Below are 27,083 nucleotides of genomic sequence, written 5' to 3' on the forward strand. Positions count from 1 at the left end.
TTGAAATGGGACCAGGCTATGTTTGTCATACCTGCCTCGAATTGGTTAAATTGGCGACGCTAGCTTTTGTACAGGTAACCGGTAGAGGGCGTAACATCAACTGGCTTGGAGGGACTTTGAAAGTCTACGAATCTGGATCAAACTTGACAGAAATCTCTATTCCAGATTGATAGAGCACTGGTGTCTTGAGGTTGCGGGCTCAAATCCCGTTTTACAAAAATGCCCGTGCTTACTCAAAATTAAATTAAGTGTACGCAGTCTGTTTCCCTCGGGGTTTCTTACTCGATATCTGAAAAATATGTTCTGGACAAAATGAACACTTTGAACGGTCACCGGTTTACTAGTCGACATACGCCTTTAAGTGACATCGTTTGAATAAGAGTAACACTGCAACATTCTCTAACATAACAAGGAGCACCAAAATGAGAACCAGACTTAAAACCACACGTCACAAAACTGTACCATCCGAGAAGCTCGTTAATATTATTTATAACCCTAGCTTTTCCCCCGCCTCTATCGAGCGGTGTGTGTAGACTTTAAAGCTTGTCAACAGAGAAAGCGCGGGATCTCAACGGGCCCAGCCATGCGTACGTGTCGTGTCGTCTGCATCCAGCGATCTCTCTAACTCTCTCTCTCTCTCCGTGCCGACGACACGACAATCTAAATGCCAGATGCGAATACCTCTTCGTCATCTCTCCATCTTTTTTTTTTCTATTTTGTTTCTCGCGCTGACAGCTTCTACTTCCAACAGGATGGAATATAGACATGGATGGGGTTAAACATAGGCACTGAATACACAATATTACTACGGTGCAAAGTGTAGTACGGCGCCCTGCTTAAAACACACGGACGCACGTCATGACAGTTAACTTATTTCTTAAACCCATTTGTTTTTAACTACGACGATCACGTCCGCAACAACAACCTCGAATTTAGAAATAGGAATGGGTAGACCCTACATTAATAGTTCTGTGTCTTGCACGATGTTGTTGGCTCATACTTCTACATTTGAATATGGACCGATCCGGCCTGTCAATCAAACTGTGCGCGTTCACCCATTTGACCAATCGCAGCAATGATTGTGGTCGGTCATGCGTGCGCGTATATTTGGCACGCGCGGCAGAATCGTGCAGAATGTCATTGGGAGTGCTCGTACACGTGTCTTGCTCACGTGCGCTGTGGGCGGAGCTTAGTGGAACGCCGGAACGGTCCATTCTGCAGTATTTGAGTCTTCTGTTTTTGCATATTCTGTAGTTTCTTTTATCGGAATTTTATCTGTTCTCTGTATTTGAGTTTTCTTTGTTTCAATGTTCTTCAGTATTTGAGACTTCTGAATTTGCCATTTCTGTATAAATTATTAGAATATTCTGTACAATGTGTGTCTGCTGTATTTGAATATAATGCATTAATTGAGTCTTGTGGATTGTAATGTTTGATGGGACTTGAATATTCTGCAGTAGGCCTATTTAAGTCTTCTGTTAAGATTAAAGAGCCTTTTGAAAAAAAATTGGTTTAGGCATCGCAAAAGCCTCTCAGGTCCTCAAAGCCGCAAAGAGTCACTGTCCAGAATGTAAATATAAATCACAATCAAACTGATATGGTTTTGATTTCTTGTTCCCCTGGATTTATGACATTAGCCGATAATTCCTTTTGTCGTTCTCCCATTATGCACGTGTCTGGAAACGTCGGAGAGGGACAAGGGTGTCTTTATGTTTTGTCAGCCGCGCAGTCAAAGATTACTGGAATAAAAGTTTCCGGCCTATGTTTCCCTACCATGGATATGAGTCAAGGGTTTTGGGTTACCCATGCGCCTTGTAACCTCTCCGGTTTGGTCTTTTTTAACCCCCGGTATCTCCAAACGTGCTCCAACATCGAAAATGTCTTTCACACTGCGAACCCATTTTAAAGGCTGCCATTACCGAGGTTAAACAATGGATACCACGCAAGAGTGTACTATACGCGCCCTGCTGCACGACTCTCCGACAATGATAGGTCTGCCCTTTGACCTAAGAGAGGGCGCTATTTGAGCTTGTGACGTCATTGGCAAGGGCCTATTGTTATCGTGACGCCTCTTGTATCTTTTAAATTAGTGAAATTATATCAAACTACCCTCCATGTTACTTTTTGCCGTTTTCACAAAACGTTTGTTGTACAACACTCGAGTGCCACTGCAAAAGCTTGGTGGTAAAAATGACACCATGGGTGTCGTCACATGCAATAGAAAGAAAGAACCCAAATAGTAGTAGTGTTGAAACCACACCATTGTATTTAGTTTTGTAATTAGTTTTGCAGAGGTGTTATTTTAACACCCTATTGTGTAAATTTGTATTTATTGGGGTATCTTTATGTGACAACACCAATGGTATCAATTGTAACACCCCAGCTTTAAACTCTCTCTTTTTTGTAACAAGTATTCTTAAGTATTACAGTCATCTTAAATGATAGTGAAGGGATATACGTCAGTATATACCTCTTCCTTTGACCAGTCAATACGCCGCCGAAAATACTGTTCGTTTAAATCTCTACGCGGTTGCATATATTTTAAAAGGGAAATGGAAGGCTTTCAGACTCAATGCCGCTTTGTTAAATGAACCCGTAATCGTTGGGGTCGACGTTTGATTCCCTTTTACCTTTTTTAGTACCCGTCAGTTGAAACGAAAAAGCCGCTAATCTCGGTGACTTCGCACTGAAGATTTGCCCCCAAGGTTGTGGGTACGTGGGCATGGCTGCGTTAATAAACGGACTTATGTTTTGCATTTTACAGGCTAAATAAAAAAAGAAACGTGTTTAGCGTCCTGTCTTTGAAAACATGAAAAGGAATATTGTTATAAATATATATAAAATGGCCGCCCGACACATTTTGAAAGACAACAACTGACTGAGCTATTTTTATATTTTTTCGATCGTTAAAATGTATATTTTTTTGTTTTTTAAAGGAGAACAAAATAAGAAGGCGTCCTCTAAAAACGTAGCTGGCGTGGACGCTAAACATTGTGTTTTTGTTTGTGTTTTTTGTTTTGATTTACACGTCGGGGGCCTTTTTTCGTGTGGACGGGAAAAGGTGAAAATCGTGTGTGAGATCTTTAACTCTTTTTTGTTCTTCTTTGGTGAGCGAATTACTTCATGGCGCAGTGGTTACGTCATGTTTCTGGCCTGGATTTTGGTTGGTCATGCCATCAACGTGACTCGACGTCACTCAGTGGTGTGATTTGGGCAAATCGTTGAAATTGTCTTCCAGAAGGGAGTATCGGAATTTACAGAAGTCAGACTGGATGGACATGGGTATCAAATGGTTAATTCACCGTAAGTGGGCGTTCGCAGCCGTTACCGTGAGAACAAAGTATTATTTTGCGTTCTGTGATACTTATAAAGAACTGTCTGTGTTTGTAATTATTAGTTAGGCCTATAGCAAAAAAAACACTGTCGACCCTCGCAATGTGTCGATAATGTTTGAATAAAAGGGGTTGCTTTGTCGATGTTCTCGCGTGAACGTTGGACGATTGCTACTATTTATTGATCTAACTCGGCTCGGTTGCTTTCCACGCTGCGGTGTACTGAAAGTTTATATCTATGTGACCCTCTCAATACTTAAGAGAGTCGGATAAGGATAGAGGCTAACGGCAAGTTGTTTTCTTTACACTCGGTGCACCATTTTATTTCCTGAAACAGACGAAGACAAAATACGTGTTGTCAGGTCTTCGCTGGAATCATTATCTTAATTAACTTATAAAACAAATAATCACAGAACAGTATTTATGTACAAACAGTATTAAATGAAATCGTAAACGGCTTTAAGTAAACAGGTATGTCTCAAGATCATGACATGTGATTTTCACATCATGCGCCATCTTGATTATCGATGGAAAACAACAACTTAAATGCAAATAAAACTTGGCCGATGCTCCTGATCGGAAATGTTTTAAAGAACAAATACTTATAAATAGCAACTCTTGTCAAATAAACTACAAGGGTATAGTTCAACAAATAAATAATTAACTTGTATTCAGAAAACTAAACCGGGACAAATCTTTAGTCCGGCAATCAATCAATTCCATTAAATCTCTAATAATCTCGAAATGAATAAAAATAGAATCAATAGTGGTTGAAGATAAACACCAGTTTACAATAATGTACATGAATGATGATTTTAGAGGGAAAATGTATGAAAATAAACCAAAAGATTATTACCTGAAACAGACGAAGACAAAATACGTGTTGTCAGGTCTTCGCTGGAATCATTATGAGGGTGGCGGAAGCGCGCGAAATTGGAATGCTGTCCAAGAGAGGGCGCTTCTCTTGAATAATTAAATGTTACATAATAAGTAAGTGCAATAAAAATAACAGTGGGGGTACAATTTCTATGACCGTCACATCTATATATTGGATATCCAAACTGCTCGGTGAGGCAGGGCTGTTTATTTTCTTCGTGCTCCACTCCTCACACTTTGCTGTTATTGCTAGAGTCAGTTGGACTTTTTTCAAATTACGGTTCTGGTGGCATAAGACGCCATTTCAATTTATATCAATAATAAGAAGGTTTTTTTTTCTTTTGCTGAACATGGCTCGTTTATGTCATCCGGTTGTCTGGTTTCGTGACTGCTTTATCGAGCATTGCCCATCTGTGGTAATTAATAGCTTTGTTGGTCTGGACGACCTTTTCGTTAAATCGTATCTGTCATAAAAGATATTGCGCACTGAATAAAAAATAATACCGCCCGGGCATCGCGCCATCTGCAATAGCGTTAGCCTCCGCTCCAACAGTTAAACGCATTTCCACGTGAACTCATACAGTCATCATACTATTAAAACAGCCACGGGGAAGACTATAGAAGAAAAGAAAAAAACGTAACCCGCGCTAAACCGCTTCAATCAGCCCGTCCCCGCAGTAAACTTTGAAGAAAAAAAATGTCAACTTTTCATCTACACTGATTGTTGATACATCATCTTGGTATTTCCTTCCTGCTACAAGACGCGGGATTACGAGGCGAGGACAGCCCAGAAAATGAAATAAACCGACTTTAGTTTGGCCTCGGTTTTCACTGTCAGTTCGCGGCAAATGTGATTCCTCTCTCGGCAGCAGACGGCTGTTGTGTGTCGTGAACTTGCTTCTACTGAACCGCCGGTCCAAATACTCTCCAAATATACTGATTGCTGAAGAAAAGAAGTGCTTTTAGCATATTGCGTTTTTGATATACCAAGTAGCTTTAAAGGGTTTTGTTCCTGGCCATTACATGAATCCCTACTCATTGTGAATGATGTATAGTTTACCTGTAGAAGTTGCAGCTTTAATGAGTCGTCAAGTTTTTGCGGGAATAAAGGTGAACATCACAGAGCGATTTTTTTTAAGGAGCGATGCGTTATACCATTACTAGTAAATACGTTGTACGTGCTAACAAAATCTCCCCAAAGCGAAAATTATTCTCGTGACATTGTTATACCCATTTTTTCAAAAACTACAGCACCTCATGAAGTAATACTTTAAGGGAAGCCTTCTATCGCCTATATCTTCAAACCGTGTAGGTTTATTGAACATTTGTTGATATAGTGTTTGTGTCCTACACAAAGTAGGGGCCCCTACACAAACCCTTTAAAGAAGGATGGCTCGCCAAATTCATTTGTTTCATTTCCGATTACGCACCCTTTAAAAAACTTCTCATCGGAAGAGGCACGCCGGGCCAGTTATGTCACTCACTCCCTCTGTGGTTGAAAGCGATCCACTCCTAAACGCTCCATGTTATTTAAAGGATAATTTAGACTGACGTCTGATATGACCCAGCGTGATTGGACTATATGTACTACCCCCCTCTCCTTCCCCCTGTCTGTCATCGTCCCCTTCATATTTACCCCCCTTCCTGCTCCCCGTCCCTGGGGGTGACGTGGCTCACGGGGGGACTTCGTGAGGTGATTCAAAATGACATGGTTAAAGGGGTTTGTGTGGAGACAAACAGTGTGTGCAAACTGCCTCAACTACATTCAAACTAAGAAATATAACGGTGTGGGGTACATATTTCTCAAAAGTGCATCCGTGTGTATAGCACTCAGATGTTCTTTCCCTTTTCCCATACTTTGTACACACATTTCCTTGTGGGGCACACCAGTCTTTGAATGCCCCTATGGTTATTATGGACTTCTTATGTTGTCGTTTGTTGTTTTGTCCATGGTCACCAAAAGGTACCGCATGTGCGCCCAATTTGAATCACACGACAGGGAACAAATATCCTTATGCTGACACCATCTTCTCGTATCCAGTAATAGTATAGTTGGAGCTAATATGCACTTGTTCAGACTAAAACTCCATTTCAGCCTCGGTTTTGGTTACTTTAATTTGGATGGAAGAAACCAAGATTGATCATAAGCAGATGAAAAATTACTCCTATGCTACCAAAGTGGTCCAGCCCTGTTACATGCACTGCAGTTGGTTATCTCTATTGTTCCGTGGTTGTCTCCAAGCATGCTCCAAGTTGCCAGTAAAGTTGCCTCGTGTGAATGACAACAAGGCCCTATGAGTTCCGAACCTCTCTTTAATAAGATGCAGTGAACTTGCGGTTATTATTGATAGTCTCTCCTCATCCGGGTTGCGCCTGGAGACGGAGTTTAGGCTTAGTCTTACCTCGGGACGTGACGTGCATTTTTAAAGGGCGGTGTGTGTTTGTGTTGTATTATTCATTGTGCCATGCCATAGTGACGAGTAAATGTTTGCCCCTTTAATGTTATGATTCACAGCCTAATGAAAATACGGGCTCTTTATGTATGATGATGGATTTGATGCATTTTTCCCTTTGCAGTTGCTGTTGTTTTTACTTTTAGCGTCCACAAACAGGCCTGAATATTCTAGGAAAAATCTCCCAAGAGAACTCCATACATTGACGTCATGTAGGCCCCCCCCCCCGTAGTCACCATCACTCGTCTAGGCAATGTATCTGATAGGGAAACTGTCACTGAGCTGTACCTGATAGCACTGACACCACACCTACCTGCAATCTGAACTGCAGGCACGCCGACGCCTACAATTTCCCGATGATGCATTTTTAATAGACCTTATATATACTATTTTTAAAGCTGAACCATAAAGAGAAAAAAATAGGTGTGGAGAAGGGGGACGGCTATTTCATTTAAAATCAGAACCGCCCGGGCTCTATAGTAGACAGTCAACCCTCGTTATAAATGAGCACTGTTGTGAAGAGGTTCCGCTTAAAGGCACTGGACACTGGCACTGGACAGTATTCTCACTTGATGTATCCCAACATACGCATTAAATAAGTACAAACCTGTGGAAATTTGGGCTCAATTGATGTATCAAATTTGCAAGAGAATAATGAAAGAAAAGACACCCTTGTTGTATTAATTTGTGTGCTTTCTAATGCATTACAAAAGGCTTTAGCTGAAGTTTTTCATTATTTGGGTGTGAAACTACCACTTTCTCAAAAACTACGTTACTTCAAGGGAGCCGTTTCTCACAATGTTTGATATTATAAGAGCTCTCGATTGCTCGTTAAGTAAGTTTTTATGTTATCTATAATTGTGAGTAACTAACCAATAATGTAAAGTCCCATATCTCATTTCTGCTTATTTTTTCGTTGTTTTGCAGTCCTCGTACAACGTTCCTGTTTATAACGAGGTAATTGTTGCCAGTCCCAGACCGAAGTTGACTGTTCACCGAGGGTTCCCTTAAAACGACGGGCCCAGCTTGCGGGGTGGCCAGGCTTGCCGCGGCGGTTGACCAAGGCGCGCAGGTGCGTGCTTGGACTTTTATTTGTTTGGACTGCGGATATTCCTGGGTCCCCTGTTCGCAAAAGGCTCAGTCACCAAGGCGTGGACCCGCAGCAGAACGAGTTGACTTGTCGGTCGACGGATTAACGGGTGCAGCGGTGGGGGACTGGTGGTGGTGCTAGAGTAAATTTCCACCCGCATGAGTGGGGCTGGGGATTGGGGTCAATAGGTTACGTTTGGGGTCCTTTCTCTACTCTGGTTATGGTTGGGATTTACGCACGTCATTCTCGCGTTGTGACTGCAAAGTTGGACCATAGAGCGATCCAGCAGAGTTGGCTCAACGACCCTTTGATTTTTTTTAAGCGCGAACTTGAGTTGAAGGTAGTGTCTTGATTACAATTCTGTCATCAAAGTATGCCACCGTCCTAGTGCTCTCAATGGGGAAACAAATGTTGTTTTCCAAATTGATTAAAAGAGGGAATCCTGAAGGACCTGTTTTGAGGATGGCAAACCTATACCACAGAAACAAAAATTGCGTCCCAAATATGTCACTTCTGACAGCGTGTTTTGGGGGCTGTATAAAATAGGACCTATATCAGTTTCGTTAAAATATTGTTTACAATTATTACCGCCTTTTCTGCGGTTGCAATAAAAACCGAACACAATACCACAGCGTCATCAACCAAGAATGCTGAACAAGAAGAACGAAACTGCCAGGCAGTGAGACTCGTGGTTTCTGTTCCCTATATTCCACCCCTCCCCTTCCATCACCACAAAAAAAAAAAGTGTAAAACCGTCTGATTCTATTTTCAGAATTTATCCCCCTGGGTTTTTAAAGCAACAATAATAACAACAACATTCCCCGCAACAACAAGCCCATTGAGTCTCTGCTGCTTGTGGTGATTCCAAACGGTGGTGAAAAAAAGAGGAAAGCAAATCACACTTTCGTTACTGTTTTTTGCGCACTCAAAAGTCGTCTACTCAGAAATGTTTGTGAACTGTTTTTGTTTTTTTTGTGTTTAAAAATTGTCAAGAATATATATTACTTTTGAATGGGTTAGGTTACGGTATTCCTTGCCATTCACGGGGCTTGGTACTGAGATTGTGTCCTTTGGCGCCTATAAAGCGACCGTGGTGGTCTCTCTGACGGTTTAAACATCTTCTCCGGGGAGGTGAAGGTCAGGTCGTGGGTGCGATTCCTGCCTTGGCAGACCGTGGTTCCAATTCTTCGTATGAATGGTATGAAGTACTTGGGACGCAGAGTGTTTTAGCATACTTTAGTGGCTAGAAATGTATTAGTTCAACACGTACACAATGTGCAGAGAACAACAGTTCTTAAACTTATTGTGAGCATGTGAGAACTTAAGCACGTACACGGAAGCGGACAAAAAGACCCTCTCTGCACATGACGTCACTGCAGTAGGGCGCCCTCTCGCGTGGTGGTCAAAGTTAGTTTGGTCCTCTCGGTGTCTTTTATCGGCAAATAAAACAAGCCTCGAGGCTCGAAGAAGTTCTGGCAATAATGGAGGGTTGCTCATTGGTCCATTCTGCGCCGCGCGAACAAATCTATGCGTTTTGAGTGGTCCATCATCAGGAATAACGCTATTAAAGATAATGGCAGATGACGTCAATGCCTAGGTGGGGAGGGGGTCCATTAGAGTTAACAGTTCGACAGTGGTTCATTTCTGCCCAACATTGATGTACTCATCGCGAACCCTCTGGGACCTGTTTATATCCATCACATTGACAGCAGCGATGCCCTTCATCAGCTGATACCCTCTACCTTACCCCAGTTTCTGTCACCCCCTTCAAATCCCATCCTCCCGACCAAGCCGGACACTCCCACTTTTCGGCAATCTACGCACGGTTTTACAAACAAAATAATCTACAAGAAGGAACGTCTAACAATTTTGTTTATCAATTATCTTCCCCTGCTCTTCCGGTAACGATACCAAAACGACATCGACACCTTTCCACTGCGCCGCCTGGTAAATAATTCTTTTCCTCGGGGCCTGGTCCCTACGGCTGTTTGATGTACCATTTCCATGTGGCACACACACTCTCAAAATATGCATCCCTGTGTAAAGACATCTTTTGTTCTTTCCGTTTGTCCCTGTACTTTAAGATTTTCCCTAGACTATGTAAACAATATTCCTTGTGGAGTACCCCGGTCTTTAGAATTTCCCTATAATGAGGTCATTTTAATTTCCCTTTTTTATTTTGTCCTTGGTCTCAAGAAGACTGAATAATAATCACACTTTTTGTGAAGAAGAGCAGAGTATACTGCTTGAAACGTTGAGACCAAACTGTCTTTTGTCAGAGCCAGCACTCACACAAAAGAGTTTTATTGCATAGGTTGTACCCGCAAGTTTACATATATTTATACCTCTCACATTGTGTGTGTTGCATTTTTTTAAGCGTGCGAGCCCCTTTAAAATTGCGGCTCCCCCCCCCCCCCTCTCTCTCTCGCTCTTTTCTTGTTCTCTACCTTTTCCAAGTCGAATTATTGGACGCAGATGGCGCTGATGGATTTCGTACCCGACGGGGTTGGTCTGCCAATAATTTTCACGCAAATGGCAACCGTGTGCGTCGATTGCTACAAGTAGGTATGGCCAGCCATTTACAAAACTTGAAGACGCGGGTTTGGGGCGCGGGGTATCACTGCGGTCGGGCGTGAATGTCTTTCCCGTGTGTATAATCGATGTCTTATGGATGGGGTTGTCGGTCTGTGTCAGAAGAGAGTTTTGCAGACGGGAGGAGCTTTTTCGTCGTTAATGCTCCTAACAAGACGTCTTAAATGCAGTGTATATTTTGCGGGGACAAGAGAGATTGGAAATATAAGTGCCCGTTTAATTATAGAGATCTACTTATGAAAGTGTTATGATGAAGCAAATCATACATAAATCATTTTTATTTATTAATGTGAACGTTGCCTTTATACCAGGCCTCGATTTTACTAAGAGCTATTCTATTAAATCTTGATGTGTTTTATCAATCGCAATGTGTGATATCACCTATTTCATAGAACTGCTTAAGCAGAACCTATTGCTTAAATATTTCTGCTTAGCAAAAGTAATCAGAGAAGCAGTCACAAACTGTGCAGTTGACATACTTTAGCTGGTGACTTTTGTTACCCTCAATTAGTTATGTAATTTTTTTTTGCTAGACCTGCTTTTCTGATTGTAAAAATGGGTGAAAATCAGCCAAATTAATTCTTGGTCGATGGGAAATACGGAGTTTGTGTTCGCAAACTTTGATTGAACTGTCATGGTCATTGTGAAAGTGACGCTAATTTCATCACAAAGAAATACTGCGAGTTGCCACGGGAAGTTATTAACAGAGGCTTTCAACGTTCTTGGAAGAAATATTGATCCGACCCAGAATCGAATAAAAAATTCTTTTATATGTGATTTTTTTTCTTTTCTTCTTTTCTTCTCGTCGTTTGTTATGCTGTCGTGTATTTTATATGGAGCGTCGTAAACATACCCACGTGCAATTATAATGCATTCGCTCGTCACACCAAGGCTAAATTCATCCACTTCTAAGCCATTTTTTTTAAGGACGATTTCATTATTATTATCCTAGATATTATTATTATTTATTTTTTTACTGGTCTCGGAGTAACGTGGCATGCGACCACGGTCTACCGGTCGGCTGTATACTCGGCTCTCTAGCCCGGGTTAACGACAGCCACAGGCTGGGCAAATATGTCAAGGACCGGCAACCATAAATTCCATCGCGAAGGCGGTGTTGGGATGACAAATTGAAGGAGAGTCCGACGCCGTGATCGCTAATGACTTTATCGTGTCTTGTTTTGTTGGACTGCTAGAGCGATTGCAGCTAGCCGCGGTGCGGTGTGTGCGGCATTTTGCCGACCATGATCGGGTTCTAGTTTGTTTTGCGCTGTGTTTACACACTCATCCGTCATAGTGAAGGATGTCGCTGAGGGCGCTATGACACATTAAAGTGCAACTAATTTGTATTCCTGTTTGTTAGGGGAGCCCATTGAGAAAGGACGAGGAGAGAGAGACGATGACGATATTTTTATAATGGGTTTCGTCGATTCAGATTTAAACACTTGAGGCAAAGTACAGTATATTAGTCCTTTTTGGTCAATTGTGTATGGTGCACTATATTGTTCAAGCTGGTGGTTTATTCTATGATTTTGTTATAAATTTTAGGATGTGCCCTACCGTGTCGTTGGGGAGTTTGTCCCATGGTGTGCCCCCTCCCGGTTTGGTCAATAAACATGAATTGTGGAAAGTTGAGTGAAAAGAGTGTGTGCAGATGAAACTTTTAAGTTCTATACATTTCGCCGATTGGCGAACATTGGCCACGACACCGGAACAAGACAATTTTTTAAGAATATGGAGAGAGAAATTGGCAGGACTAGCGGTCAAACACAGACAGCAGCTTTGATTTTAATGAATATTCATTTATTGTTTGCTTTTTTGTCTCTTGTTTATTTTCCAGAATGCTGAAAGCAGGAGAGGGTCAGGCATTTCTACAAATGGCATCCGGGAACCTTGTAGAGGCGCTCATCCGCCGGACATTGCTCGAGGACAACGTCAACACCGACGACAGAGGGCAGTCCGCTGATGAGAAATACCGCCCTCAGTCGACAAAAACAGGCAATTGCCCAAAGAGCGATCCCTGGGAAGTGGATATAGACAACGATGACGTCGAGGTGAGGGTCCCCATGCCGACGAAGACGATGGGTGTGGATGCTGCTTCAGACGGCAAGAGGACCGGGTCCAAGGCCGGTCAGAACAAAAAGGACATCGTGAAATTTGACTCACGGAGGAAAGTGAAAGAGGAGAGCCGTAAAGAGGCTCTTCTGAAGGAGTGGCGAGAGGCAGAGAAGGAGGAGGAGAGTCGGAGGAAGAAAAATGCAGCTGTTTTTAATTCGCGAGTGTCGGAGGAGAGAGACTCTAATGATAACAATACCACCAAGAGAATGGATACAAACGACGGCACCACATTGCCTGAAATACTTGATCAAACTCCCATCAGACACCCGAAGGAAAGAGGGAAAAAGAACTGTTGTGGGAAAAGCAAACAGACAACAAGCTCGACTGACGGACACGCGAATGGCAAGGAAGAAGCCGGACCCACCTCTAAGAAGGAAAAGAGGGAAAAGTCAACGGGGGGCAAGCGAAAGCTTGGCAAGTCGCCTAGAGATTCTCCCGCCGTAGCCGTCGGCGTGGAGCCCGAACCCAAGTACACCAAATTTGATAAAAACTCTAATGCTTGTAGACACAGCGATTCTTCAGTCTCGGAAAATATTGATGTTGGATGTGCTGTGGGGAGCAACTCCATGGCATCATCCCCAACCGATCACAAACCAGAAGTGTTCAGGTATAGCCACGTCGAGGAAAACGGCTCAGAGAATAGTTGTGATCAAGTTGCCAGGAAAGCTGAGCCCAAACCCAAACGGCCGAAACCTGGCTTAGGAATGTCCATGGGTCTCACCATCGCGAGCATGATCGAGAAAACACTAGACGCCGGGCTAGGAGCCTCGTTGAAGTCCTCCAAGGCGGTGCCCAACTCCCCGGGGACATCCGACTCTTCCTCCCGGGACTCCGAGACCAGCAGCTCGGCATCAAAGAGAAAGGAGCTGCGTCACGACGCAAACTCGTCCGCGTTTGGCATCGCAGTCCCGAAACTCCGCTGGGCTTTAACCGGCCAACAACAGCAGCAAAACATTGACCCGAAATCAGGCCCGGAATCGGGCATGGGCGGTTCTGATAGCAGGATATTTCACTCCTCAGGGCGCCCTCAGTCTCTCAAACAGACATCGGGAATACCACCAGCTGGTCCAGCAAGTTCGAGTGCAGGGCAATCTCAGCTCTTCCAACCCATCTTTCCAGTTTCGCGACTCGGATCCTCGGCTCCGATTAAGATCGACATCCCCCGCTCCTGCCCCTTACCGAGCTCCAGTTCGTCCCCAGGCTCCCCCAAGGACAGCTCCATGTTCTCCCCTACCCAGAGTGACGGTTCCCTCTCGGCGAACCAGAGTGACAATGGTGCCTGCAGTCCAGGCAACATGGCGGACGGGTCCAGTAGTAGCGGAAACAAGAAGAAGAAGCGAAAGCGATGTGGAGTCTGCGAGCCGTGCATGACGAAACAGAACTGCGGGGACTGTTCCAGTTGCAAGAACCGTCGAACGGGACACCAAATCTGTAAGATGAGAAAGTGTGTGGAACTTCGAAAGAAAACACAGGTGAGAAAAAAGGAGGCTCTATTTTGGTATAAGTTAATAACCTAAACTTCAGGCTGAAGCTGAACAAATCGTCTGCACAAAGCAGGGGTTCAATTTCATCGAACTGAAAACCACAAAATGGGTTTAACAAAAGATTATCTTGCTTTCCAGAATCTAGCAACCAGTTCAAATGCCATACTGCCATTCTTGCAAGGCAAAATTTACCCTGATGTTTAGTAGAAAGTCTAACTCATCAAATTTATCGGCAAAGTTGAAAGTAGAAATCAAGAATTACCTTAACACAAAATGGTAACCAAACATCTGGCTTTTTAGGCTTCATATAATATTTTCATAGTTAAACCACACGCTTCCAAAATAATGGACAGTCAAAATTACATTTCAGTTTTGACTATTTTGTTTTTTGGGTATCAACATTTTTTTAATTCTAAACCAGCTCTGAAGTAATGATGGGCTCGACCCTTCACCCTCATACTGTCTGACCATTGGAAAACATCCATTGTGGTTTTGATTATTTGAAAGGTGGATAAACTACTGTCAGCCTGCAATGACAATATTAATTCATTTTTGTTGACATCATGGTTCTAATGCATACTAGATACACAGTAGGCATAGTAGGGCCTACACACATGTACACTGTTTAGTTTTGTGCCACCTTACACAATCCCCGCAGTTGAGTGGTTTCTTTTGGTTGGTCAATTCGCTAGAAATGGTACAAAGAGTAGGAGGGTTAAGTTTGTTTGTTTTTTGTCTTGTATTGTTTTAAGTAGGATTTGAAACTTTGCAGGTTGGGAGTATAATAAGTTGAGGTTTGCAGTAGCACCATGTGTAAATCTCTTTTGAATAGTGTTGGTTCTGAAAAGAACCGGTAGTTGACAGTTGAAGGTTTTGATCAGTATGCAGTGATCATTTGATCAGGAGAATGTTGGACTCTGTTTGCTGGATGGTGCCTCATCGGTACTGCCTTTGAGATTAACTGGAAGTTTGGCTTGGCTCAATGGTGCGCAAAGGTGGGAACAGGATGAGCTGGGCTTCAGCTCGGTGAAGAAAAGTTTTTTTAAACAAAAAAGTTTTAATTAGAATGCCATCTTTTTCTTTGGTACCTTGTCATGGGCTTTTTGCTGTTCACAAACAAACATGGTTGAGAGACATGGGCTGTTTGGTGATGAGGGTCGGGGATTTGTTGTGTTTCATGTAGTCTCTACTGGTAGATGTTCTCAATTTTACCTCTTTGCTGTGGAAAATGTTCTTTTATTTCACTTTTATTTTGTAGCGTAAAGTCAGATTTGGTTGTGCAGATTTCTGTCTAGAAGTTTTTTAACTGTTGCCTTTTTTGTCTTTGCATAAGATGTTTTTAACTCTGGCAGAATTGTAAGCTACAAACTGCTGAATTTAAAACCTGCATATAAAAATGTCCATAAGCACACATAAAAAAATAATTGTACTAGTTGAAAAAGGTCACCATTAAAGTTGAATAGCGCCCTCTGTCGTCGAGCTTGACACCTTTACAAAAATAACACTAATCATGAACAGCGCCCTCAATAGTAAAGCATCATACCACCACACATGGTGTGACTTACCCGGTTGGTGGTACTGTTGAGTGTTGGTTTGGGGCTTAAAAATAGTCGCTTTTTGGTGAGGATTTTCTATCTTTTTCTTCCCGGAGAGAGCTCTAAAATGTGGTCTACATGAGATGCTGAAATACACTGTAAGATTATTTCATTATTCTTAGCTTTGTAATCGTATAAAATGTTACCCAAAAAGCAAGTTGAAAATGTGCGACACGGAATTTTTTTACTTACTTTTAATTTTATAGGTTGACTTGTTTTTGTGCAAGTTGTGCTCTAAAGTTTGCTAGTGCGTGGTTGGTAGACAAAAGTAGGCCTCTTAATTCATGTACCATGTGTACTCCTCCATCGTGATGTACCTGAGATTAAGTGGGTGAAAGTGAAATATTGGTGACTGTGTTTATGCAAACATGGCTCTTCTAAAATCTGTCTCATGCTTGTAATAAGAATTTGATTTTGAAAAATTGAAGCTTGACTTTTTGAACAACATTCAATGATTCATTTTCAGATCAATCATCAATCAACATTCAACTTCTCATTTTTCTTGACTGAAATTTCCACAATAACCCAATTGCATAACACTAACCCAATTTCACAATATTAAATAATTTCTTTTTTTCATAACGCCCTATTTTGGCCTTTCGTGCAGTAATAAAAGGAATGTAGAAAGCTCTGGGATTTTTTTAAAAAGTTATTTACACTGATCACTGATTGTGTTTAACTCTTTAGCATGCACGCAATATTTAAACTTAACGCACACGCTCCTCAGTGCGCCATGAAAATTCAATTGATTTCCGGCCGTATCCAGAAATCATCGGATAACTGTTGGTGTGATTATTTTCTCGTGTTACACGTTGAGTTTATTTTGTAGAGGATGTAATTATCTTTTGAATGATTTTCACAGTTGTTTTGTTTGACTTACCAAATTCAAGCTTTCAGGTTGGAAACATAAGAGAGATCAACAAAAATTTGAAAACATTGTTTGCGTTCGAAGTGAAGGTTTGTTTACGTGGAAAGTTGTGCACACAAGTTTTCTCAACTTTACTGTCAACTGACAGGAAAACAAAGCTACGAAAGGGTTAAAAACAAGCACACATTTATTATTTATTTTTAATGTAGGGCCCTAAATAATTGTATTTATACGGTCCTGTTGTCTAATCTCAGATTGTATTGTTATTTGTATTTATGTACTCATACTGAAATGCATTCGTGAAACTTATGCCGACCCCACCATTGAAATTCAGTCTCAAATCACAAAGTAGTTCCCCTCAAAATAAAAAGTAACCTTTTACTTTAAAAAATGTTGCCGATAAACAACACAACATCAACCGTGTATGTATCACTGAATCATGTTTACAGTTCCCCCCCCCCCCATCCCAGTAAGCGTGCCTTTCCTCCCCCTCCCTCCCCCTAGTCGCTATAATCACATTAAGGCAGTTCTGCGTCACTCTTCCTGAAGCTGGTCAGAGCTTCCTGCCATCCACATCGTAATGACTTGCATCAGCTGGTGTGGCCAACTGAGAAATAAAGTAATTGGTTGGTGCTGTTTATCGTCCAATTTGCAAGCTTGGGGAATTTGTTTTTATCTTTCCAAAGATAATTTGTTTTTCTGTTTAACATTGAATAAACAAGAATTTTTTATCTCGAGGCTAAACCTACTCTAGTTGGGAATTTGTTTGGCCGCCAACCAGTTGAAAATAAAGACTGGAAGCAAATATTTTTTGCTTACAATTTGTACAGAGAGCAGCCCTATGTTTCATAACTTTTATCCACTGCTTACCGTAAACAAAGTTAAAGGCATGCTTGATGACAACTCTTATTAAGCAAGAAACTGACCCATCGATGCATTCATTGTGAGTGTGCACATGCACTGCCAGGGCTCTTAATTGTGTTGAAATTACGTATAATAAAAAAAAATGCAAACTGTTCTACTAAGCACACAAATTTGCTTACCAGTAAATGGTAAACATGTAATTTTGCCACGCAGTGTTAGCAAGTGGGTCTGTCTGTCACTTAGACTCGCCACTTTATCTGTCCTAACATGTATGTGAAAAGGTTTAAAACTGAGCCATTCGGAAACTGTTATTTTCTGTTTAGATTCAGACTAACTCTCTGGCTAGACAAGCTGGTAGTCACAGGTGTGTGGGGTGTTTTTTTAGGCACAAAAAAAGCACTGGACATAAATTGGTTTTGACATTTTTTGGGGGGGTGGGGATTTTTGTGTGCGTGTGTCGAGTACGCATGTGCAGTGTTCTTTTTTCAAATAAAATCTTTTCAAAACCCACCTACCTAATATATCATCATCAATTAGATGCTTTATTTTTGTGCTTCTTTTTTCCTAATAAATGTTCCATTTATGAGGTAACAAATATTGTCCTCTGCAAAAGTTCAGTTTCAAACAATTAAATTAAAAATCTAACTTCATTCGTTATCATCTTTCCTTCAAATGAAACAAATCTATTTATTTGAAGATAATGTACTCTCAATTTGTTTTCTCTCAATAAATGAATCACTGTTGACTCACAACCTTACCTAGTAAAAATGGTATCGTGATCCATGTAAGTTTCGCTTAATTACGGAACAGACACGAATCGCTGTTCCAGAATGCACTCCCAATCACAATCCATACACCGTAGTCTTTTGGTAATTGAAAATGAATTCCTCGCTCGACAAACCAGCATATGGCTTCTCTTATCATGGCTTCATTGTTTAACTTACAACACCATCTACACCCCCCCCCCCCTTCTTTCATTGAACATTAAAGGTTATCCCTTAAGCAAAGACGCAATTAAATCCCCAGCACACGTATCCTGGAATCGTGCCTCCTGATACGGCACACGGTCGGTGTTCACGGTCCGGGGGTCACATCACATTCAGAATCTATTCCCTGTTAACGGATCGTGTGAGCGTGTTTATTCCCGTAGGAGACTTCGCTCTCGCTGTGCTGGACCCCGCTGTCCATCGACGATAAAAAAATCGAGAGGAGACTGGGGGGGAAAAGTATAAGTGCTGGTTTTAGAAAGAGAAAAAAATGATATCATTAACATATGAATAAGAGTAGTCACACTTTGTGCATTATAAATGTACCGTGGTCTTTTGTGAGAATTCGGACTGTACCATTTGTCGAACGTAGGGGGATAAGATTTTGTGACTGGGTATTGTGACATGGTTTGTTTACCTTTTTTTCTTCACACAAGCAACTGAATTTTGCGCATCATGAGGCAGATGCCACTATCAATTAGGGGTAGATAACATTTATAACATTTTTTATTTGGGGTTAAAGTTTTCCTCAACTTAGTTTTTCGTTTTACAAACAAGTTTTTTCTAGTAAAGTGTGGGTAGAAGATTGTGTCTCCAAAGTTGTGGCCATGACTTGATTCTCATTGTAATTGGCTGTATAATGTTGCTGTGTTTGTGCGTGCCACTAGCGTCGTCGTAAATTCGCTTCAAATTGGAGATCGTAAAAATTGTTTGAACTCTAATTTGCAATCTGACCTTCAGATTTTCTAGTTTGGGGAATTTCTTGTGTAAAGCTTGTCATCTGTAGGCAAATGAGATCAATATTTTCTTAGTGCTTGTTCCAGAAATAGCTTTGAAACTGTTTTTCTCACATTGATTCACGTATTGTAAAAAAAAAAATGCTGGTCCAGTGAAAGTTTTGAGCTATAAGCCCTGCACTGCTGTAAATTTGAGTCCAAAAGAAATCTGTTCTTCCTCCATGCTGTACATGTACACATCTAGGCTGTTTGGAACTATGCACAAGTCTTGTTTAGTGTCAGTCAGGAGTTAATTAACTTGTGAATGATCACCATAAGAGTGTGGTTAACAATTAGCCCTCAACAAGATAATCATCCAGCCAGGCTACTCTCTAATTAGCCCCCAATGCAACCACTGATCCAATTAACCAGTAGGTTAAGAAGTGCTAGCCTGTATACCATACACCCCCCTTCCCACTTTCCATGGGTCACACTTCATTAACCATTACCAACCACCAGTCAATACAGCCAGTTTGCCAAGCAGAACCCTTCTATTGTTATGTAAATTTAGCTTGGTGGTGTAATGGTGTACAGTGTGTGAATATTTAGTTAGTTAGAGTTAAGGGATCTATCAAGGGATCTCCTAAACATCTATTACTAAATTTTATTTAGAAAATTCTGTTGCTGTTGAAAGTGCTTTAAAATAAAATTTGAAACATGAGGGGCCTATACAAAAAATAAAAGATAATATTAATCACGTGAGCTGCAATTATAGCAATGACTTTTGTAGGGGGTTTTAGGGTTTTTGTGGTCTTTTTGTATTTTTTTCTGAAGGTTACACAACTAAGTAATTAATTGTTGGATATAAAAAATGAAATTGCAGAACTTGCCAAATTTGGGGACAAGCATTTTTATGCCCAATAATTTTGTGTGCATTTTGTGAACCTTTTTACTTAGAGTAATTGTCATTTATTCCATTCAAGTCCCACCTCAGACTGGAGCATGGTATGTGGATTGGGTTTTCATTCAGTCCCTGCCTGACTTGGTTGGTTTGTCCTTCATTCCTTCTACTTTAGCTAAAAACTACTACTTCTTATAACACAAACACTCTGTGGTCGGTTGTGTTTTCCTGTGTTCAACATCCATGAGATTTCACCATACCTGTGGTCAGGTTATGCTAAACCAGAATTTGTCAAACTGTCATGGGCAGATAACCACCATTCACAAACATTTCCTTGTGGTTGTAACTGATAAATTAGCCCCCACCCCAAACCAAGTTTGATTTCTAAAGATAAAAGTAAAGGCCTTATAAAGCGCGGCTACACTGTCACTGTAGAACCAAGGAGCAATAGTTCATGGTAGAACTATGCTTGACCTTTATAAAGGTTCCAACACCGACCTTTTTCAGTCAGGTTTTATTGAAGCTTGGTCTTTATTTGGTCAGGGGTGGGGAGAGCAATGCATGGAGTTTTATCTTTTAAATGGCAAAGCAATTTTCATTTTGCAAAGGGCACTTCCATTAAAATCTTATGAGTCAATGAGAAACTTTTAAAGGGGCACCAAGGCCAAGACCAGGGCAATTCTGCCCATCGCCCCAGTGGCCTTCATGTTATTCCTTACAGGCCTGGTGGACACACTACAAGCCTTGCGCATGCATTAAAACTTCCAAAAACCTGGAATTTCTTGTGTTGACAAAATATCACATTTTTAATAATAATAATAAAAGAGTATTTATATTGCGCCTTATACGCCTCTCTTAATATTTATGCATGACGTCATAATTCTTACCCAAAATGAGGCTATGGACGCACGTCCCCCATCACTAGCAGTGGCTGCGCCCGTCCCCTCGTTTTGGATTGGCATTGTGACGTACCTCATGCATAAATATTAAGAAAGACGTATGCCAGGCCTCATGTGACACTCCCATCGTCTATTGCCGTACCTTTATTCAAAGTCAAAGTTCAAGGACTGTTAAAAAATACAATCCAGAGTTTGATTGAAACTGCATGGAAAAAAACTTTATTTGACCTTGGAGTCCCTTTTTAATCGAAGAATTCTCCCCCTAAACTTTGTCGAAACTTTAACGTTTTTTTTCTACCAGGACAAAGCAGGAAGTTTATTTCATAGTTTAATTACTTTATTCAAAAAGGGGGGATTTACTGTGTCTACTTCCGTTTTCTAAATTTAACCACTCCACATTTAGAATAAGCGGCTTAGAAAAGCTTCCTGTGTTTAGCTAGCATGAGCTCAGGTTTATAAAATTGATAAAATTATGTTTTTAAAGTTCTTGAAATTTGACCTACGCTGTAAACTGTTAATTTTAGCTTCTTTTTTTGGGTAGGAGAGAGGAGCTTCACTTTTTCAAATTACATCCCTCTGTATCCTTCAGTCTGGATTGCTTGAGCCTGATAAAAAAAAAATCCAGTGATCATTTGTGCAATTATTGCTGACAAATGGCCAATGTTTTCTCTCCTTTTGTGTGGTTTAGGTCGTTGGTGACTAAAATACTGCGCAGTGAATAAGCCAAAGTTGAAACAGCTGCCAGTTTTAATGGTGGTGGTGTTTTTTTTTTAACAAGGGTAAAATTTATTGGCAACAGGGACAGTTTCTGTTTCTTGTGGGATTGCCCTCTTTGCAATAAGACAAAGCACATAGTGTTCAGCTCTGGTGAATGTTGTTCTATTTATGTGGGACAGGATTTGAATCCAGAGAAGGGATAGCTTCGATATCGTCTGGAAGTTGTTGTTTTTTAGGAGTGGAATTTGTTGGAGTGTTGGGTGTGCTAAGGTTAATTTCATTTGTGTACTTTGTTTCGTCATCGTTGTTTTTACAACAACCAGTGCTGTTATTTTGTAAATTATTCTTTTGAGGTTAACTTCATACTGTGTACTTTTCTTTTGTTTCGTTGTTGTTGTTGTTTTTTCAACAACCATTGCCGCTATTAGGTAAATTATTCTTTTGATGTGGTCTCTCCTTATTATAGTTGGGTCTCCCCCATGCTCTGAGGGTACTACTTCCCAATGACCTAACACCTCTTTACAATTGCTCTTAAAGGAGCCATGCATTCTTAAAGGAGCCATGCCTCACTGGGGTTCAGTAGTTAGCCTTTCACACTTTTAGTATGCCTGCTCTCTTTATCATGGCCAACTATCCCTCCTTGTTCCAGGACCACATGCTGAACTTTTATATTCACAAAAGCATGGAGGAAAAGTGCACCTTTTGAAGTGAAGTCCCCCTCAGTGGTTACTTAAACCCCCTATGACCTCCAATGGTAGAGTCTGTCTGGTGCTTGACAGGCAGATGAGGCCAGGGCTGAATGGCAAGGAACAAAGCCTGACCAATCAGAAGGCCTGGTATTGTGTACGCTTCCCCCCTCTATTGCAGTCCTTGGACTCCGGGCTGATTATGCATGGAATAGGTAAAGAGAAACCTAGTAGTAGGCTTGCTGAGCGTGCACACAGCCTAAGCCTAATGCAGAGCGCTTTACTTTTTTGTGGTTGAGGGAATTTTCTCTCAGTGTGTTGTGTGTGTATGCACTGTTTGTGTGTACGTGCTATTCTGGACGGCTTTGTTTCGGTGGCAAAGCAGATGGGAGACCCTAACAAGGCCCCGTACCGGCTATAACAGCATTACAACAGTAAGGCACGTTGTGTAGTGTGGGACCCAATGTGTACCCCGGTTCCGGAGCGAGCAAGTCATGTTCCACACCGCCTAAATCGCAGGATCCCCGTCCGCCACTTCAACATGGACATTCAAAAATTCTTGTGGATTTTTAAGTCGACGCGCCCGGTTTCCTGACATTTGCTGTGTTGCTTCTTGTGTTTTCTCTCTCTCGTTTTTTTTTCTTCTGGTCACACGTGGGAGATCAGAAAGCTTTCCGGGACCGTGCTAAGGAAGTTTTCAGCAATGGCAGTACGCTCTCTCAGGAATAATCAACGTTAAATTCTTGACAGAAGAACAAAAAAAGCGCCAACTGATACTAATCGTACACGTGTTTCTCTCGTAAGAAAAAAATTATGTTTTGAGCGGAGCGTTTATCATTCATTCATGTTTCTGCCTGTTTTGGCTTTGGTCCAGGAAATACGTTTGTAGTGTGTCCATGGAAGTTATCGAGAGAACCCACGTGCGTAGTACACACATAATCAGCTGTTGATGTTTAATAATCGCATCAGGCAATGGAAACATAAGGACTACCAACCTCACATGGAATATTTGCCTTTTTCATAGGTGTAATCTATGATTTTGTTCACACCTCGACAGAGACTTTGTTGATTTCTTCAAAAGGATTATAAATTCATTTAGGGTTTTTCGGTTTTTGGTTTTCTTGGTTTGGACAGGGACCTGACCTGGTCAGTATGGATGGCTCGACGAATCTGAGCAGGGCCAAGGCAGGGCACCAGCCGTTTCCGCAGCTTACAGCTCCCCCTCCAAAGGTAGGTATCTGCTGAATCTGTTGTTGCCAAATGTTTAAATTGCTCCCAAACAACCGTCATTTGACTTAGACTTGACAAGATCAACAAGTACAAAGACCTGAAGTCTGTTATTTTGTTTTTATTTACTTATTTGTATACAATTTTTATGACGAGTGATTTTGTTTACTTCTGTAATACTGAGCATTTGATTTGGTGCATTTGTTTTTGTGTTAATACCAGAAATTATTGGAAGTAGGTATCCAATTTTGCTGTAGCCTAGGCTTGAAAAATCAGGATTTACCAAATCGTGTTTTGGCTTTAATTCAAACATTATTGCCAAGAATTCTGTCCATGTTGCCTGAAAAGCTACCCCTGTAAGCGTTGTTTTGTTGTTTAGTGTGTGTGTTTTCTGTCCTTTTTGGTTACATGTAGACCTGGGGCCAATTTCATAGAGCTGCTTAAGCAAAAAATTCGCTTTAAAAGCACGAATATAGCTAGCTCATTTTACATATCTTACTGGCTGAAATTTTATGCCATATATACAATGCTTGTGACTGGTATTTAGCTGTTGTTTACTTAGCATAACAAGTGACTGGAGTCTTGGCCGGTAATCTGATTTTACTAAGCAATGAATTTTTTGCTTAAGCAAAACTTACTGCTTAAGCAACTCTATGAAATTGGGCCCAGTACCTTTGAATGAATAACACTCCATGCATAGTTCACCCACCCAACAAAATATGCTCTCAGTTGAGTTCATTTATTAACAAAGAATTTCCTGTTTGTTTAATGAGCACCCATTGCCATGCTCTGTGATTTCTTTTTTATCAGCACGAAACAAACGGTTAAATGTTTTTAGAGACAGGGTCAGGGTCCTTTATACTCTTCTTGAATGAGAATTTATTGTATTGGAACATGACTGATTTTTGTGAAATGCTTTCTCATATTCATTTCTCATTCTCATATTCTGTTTAGCCTTTTGCTCATTTTCAATTAATTGTTTTGAACAATGACCTCTAGGCTATCTTTAAAACTATTGTTTCGAACAACGTTTTATAATAATATCAACATCTCTCCAGTAGTTTTTACAGTTATCTTTTATGATCGTTAATTTTTGGAGTAATTACCAATCTAGGTAAACCCTCCCGTAATAGTTGGTCCTGCTTCCACAGGTTTGTCCAGCGTGGAGTTTCGGGGTAGTGGCTGGGAGACCCAACCTGGGGAATAGATTCACCCTCTTGTTCAAATGTTGAAATTAGAATTTCCTTCTTGAAAATTCATTAAAAGATAACAATTTGTGGGACCTGATATATCTCGAAGGATATCCTGCAGGAAATGTTTGATAAAAAAGTCAATTCTGCGCACTCCCGTTATCAGAGGCGATGGTTGGGTGTCGATTTGATAAGAATGCTACCGTGGCTACATTGCTATTACTCTCCCTGCTTCTGCAGAAAGTTCACTGAAAATCAACCAATCTTTCCATAGTCTGATTTTTTTTAAGCAAATTTGAAAATGTCCCCGAGTATGAAAACTTTTTCCCTATTTGGTTAAATGAAATTCTATAAAGCTCGTAGTTGTGAAAAATAACTCTACTACTGAAGAATTTCGAACAATTTCGAAGAAAAATTGAAATTCGTTATCACTGACTGCTGAATGGCCCCTACATTTGTAAGTCACTCAGTGTGCCCTTTTGGCTCTATCATAGCTAACTCAGAGAGAGGGGGGGAACTTGCACCCATCTAAATACAACAGTCACCAATTATCGCTTCAGTCTGGGAGGTGTCGCTGGACGAAATGTAACAGGCAGTTGTGAACTTGTCCCTCTGGGGTCTTGTAGGAGCAAACAACCTTTTTGGAGTAGAGGTGTTGCAGACCTTCAACCAGTTAGTGGTTGATACTCATTATGAAAGCGCTCCTTATTTCATAAACAAGGTCCTCATGTACGGGCACGATATTTCCATCGTCTCAACATTTTGAATTCCGAAGTTTTGGTTTTTAGACTTCTGTCAACTGGTCTTTTTGGATTTCCAAACTTGAAAATAAACCAATCTTTCCATATTCTGTTGAACGAGTTGGAAAAATCTCCCTGAATATGGAAACTTGTTCCTTGCTTTGTTAATTAATTCTTAACATCTCTCTGATTGTAGAACAAAATCTCCCTGTTGCAAATGCAAATGTTGGCAGCTCTGGTGAGAGAAAGGGTCGAAGGTTGTTTCCTGTTCTTGTTTGTTTGGGTGTGTTTTTCTTCTCTCTTTCAAAGTTTCAAGTTGCAGATCTGTACTTTATTTTATGATAATTTTTTTGCTTAAATAACTTCATTCAAGGCTCGCTGGAAGTTTTCAGTTTCAAAAAATTTGTGGGCTTGCCGTCGGCTGTCAACACCCAGAGTTGTTAAATTCTCAGGAGGTGTGCCTGGGTGTGTGTAACCGCTACTTTAACAACAGTTGTTGTCATGTTTGTTTCATATCACCATCTGTCAGCCAAAAGAAAAAGCAGTGCCCCTTTGGAACATGGTTGATACTCTGGTTACATGGTATAGTTAGACCCTATTGGGGACTTATTATTTGTGGTACAGTAGTCAAATGTGAACATTTTTAGAAGTGTGCCAGGTTTTTTTGTTTTCTTCCCTGTGGGTTTTGGCCAGGCAAAGGGGAGCATACAGTACTTTAAGGTCTGTTAGGGGAAACATTTAAGTCATTGTTGTTTTACCACAATCCGGTTAACTGTGTTGTGTTGGTTTGTGTGGCCAGCATCATAAATAGCCAGGACATTCCTTGTGAGTTTACTTTAGTGTTTAGTATGAAGTAAGGTGTCTTCTAGTTTGTCCTCAGACACAAAACATTGGACACATTGTAGTACTTGCAATAAATTAATAAATAAATGCTATAAAGTTATATAAGAGCGCCCTAGTCGGACACTACCTCAAAAGCACTGACCAAATTTTAAAAACTAAACAACAGCAGATGAAATCAATTCCAGTATAGAAAAACCGCACAAAATATGAGACATATCTGAAAATGATTACCCTGCTTCCGTTAGTTACTGTTACAAACTCTGAACAAAACAAAAAAGACTTGACGAATATAATCTATACATCAAAATATAATATTACCCTGCCAAAATTTAGATTCAAAAGAAAACAGATACATATGTGCTTTTCAAAGACTCATTTATCATGGCAACAAAAACAATACAGTTAAAACAAATACGATTATAGTGCTGATATATTTAGGAGATAATATAATATTTTGCTTGTTAAATTCAAGCTATTCTTTGCTTGTTAAATTCAAGCTGTTTTAAAAGGCTGTCGCAGCAGGCAATTTTGTTCTGAGATGAAATATCCTGAGTGGCTGTACCCGTCCAGGCAAGAGGGAGATAAAATTGATTTCTTTTTCCTCTTCCCCCTTCATCTTTTTGTAATTTCTAAAATGGCCATCACCTTGCTGGCATCGGTGTTGCAGCACTACCTTCAGGCTAGTGTAGTGTACCCTTCTTGTGAATAATAGCGCTGGGTTAATACTGTCATGAATCACAAAGTAGACTCTTCTCGCGCTATATTTACGCTCCTCGTTCAGGGGTCATGTCCCCCCAAGGTCTCCTCGGCCGAGGCTTGACGTCATCGAGAGTTTATCGAGATCCGATAATATTGTCTTCTCAATCAAGACTCCAGCGCTTATGTTTGCAAGGAACACTTCAAGGG

General features: G+C 40.9%; 1 protein-coding gene across 2 annotated transcripts in view; it reads left to right on the top strand.

The window, feature by feature from the left end:
• The window catches only part of LOC139952891 (uncharacterized), an 88,916-nt gene that overhangs the window by 38,955 nt on the left and 22,878 nt on the right, over positions 1–27,083 (top strand). The window contains exons 2-3 of one of the 2 annotated variants that reach the window (XM_071952177.1): positions 12,184–13,933; positions 23,312–23,407. In XM_071952177.1, coding sequence (XP_071808278.1) covers positions 12,185–13,933; positions 23,312–23,407 — 1,845 coding nt within the window. In that variant the 5' untranslated portion in view covers position 12,184. The remainder of the gene's footprint in view (positions 1–12,183; positions 13,934–23,311; positions 23,408–27,083) is intronic. The other variant, XM_071952178.1, reaches the window with a different exon arrangement.

This window comes from Asterias amurensis, chromosome 21 (genome assembly GCF_032118995.1).
Source record: "Asterias amurensis chromosome 21, ASM3211899v1".
Taxonomy (NCBI): Eukaryota; Metazoa; Echinodermata; class Asteroidea; order Forcipulatida; family Asteriidae; genus Asterias; species Asterias amurensis.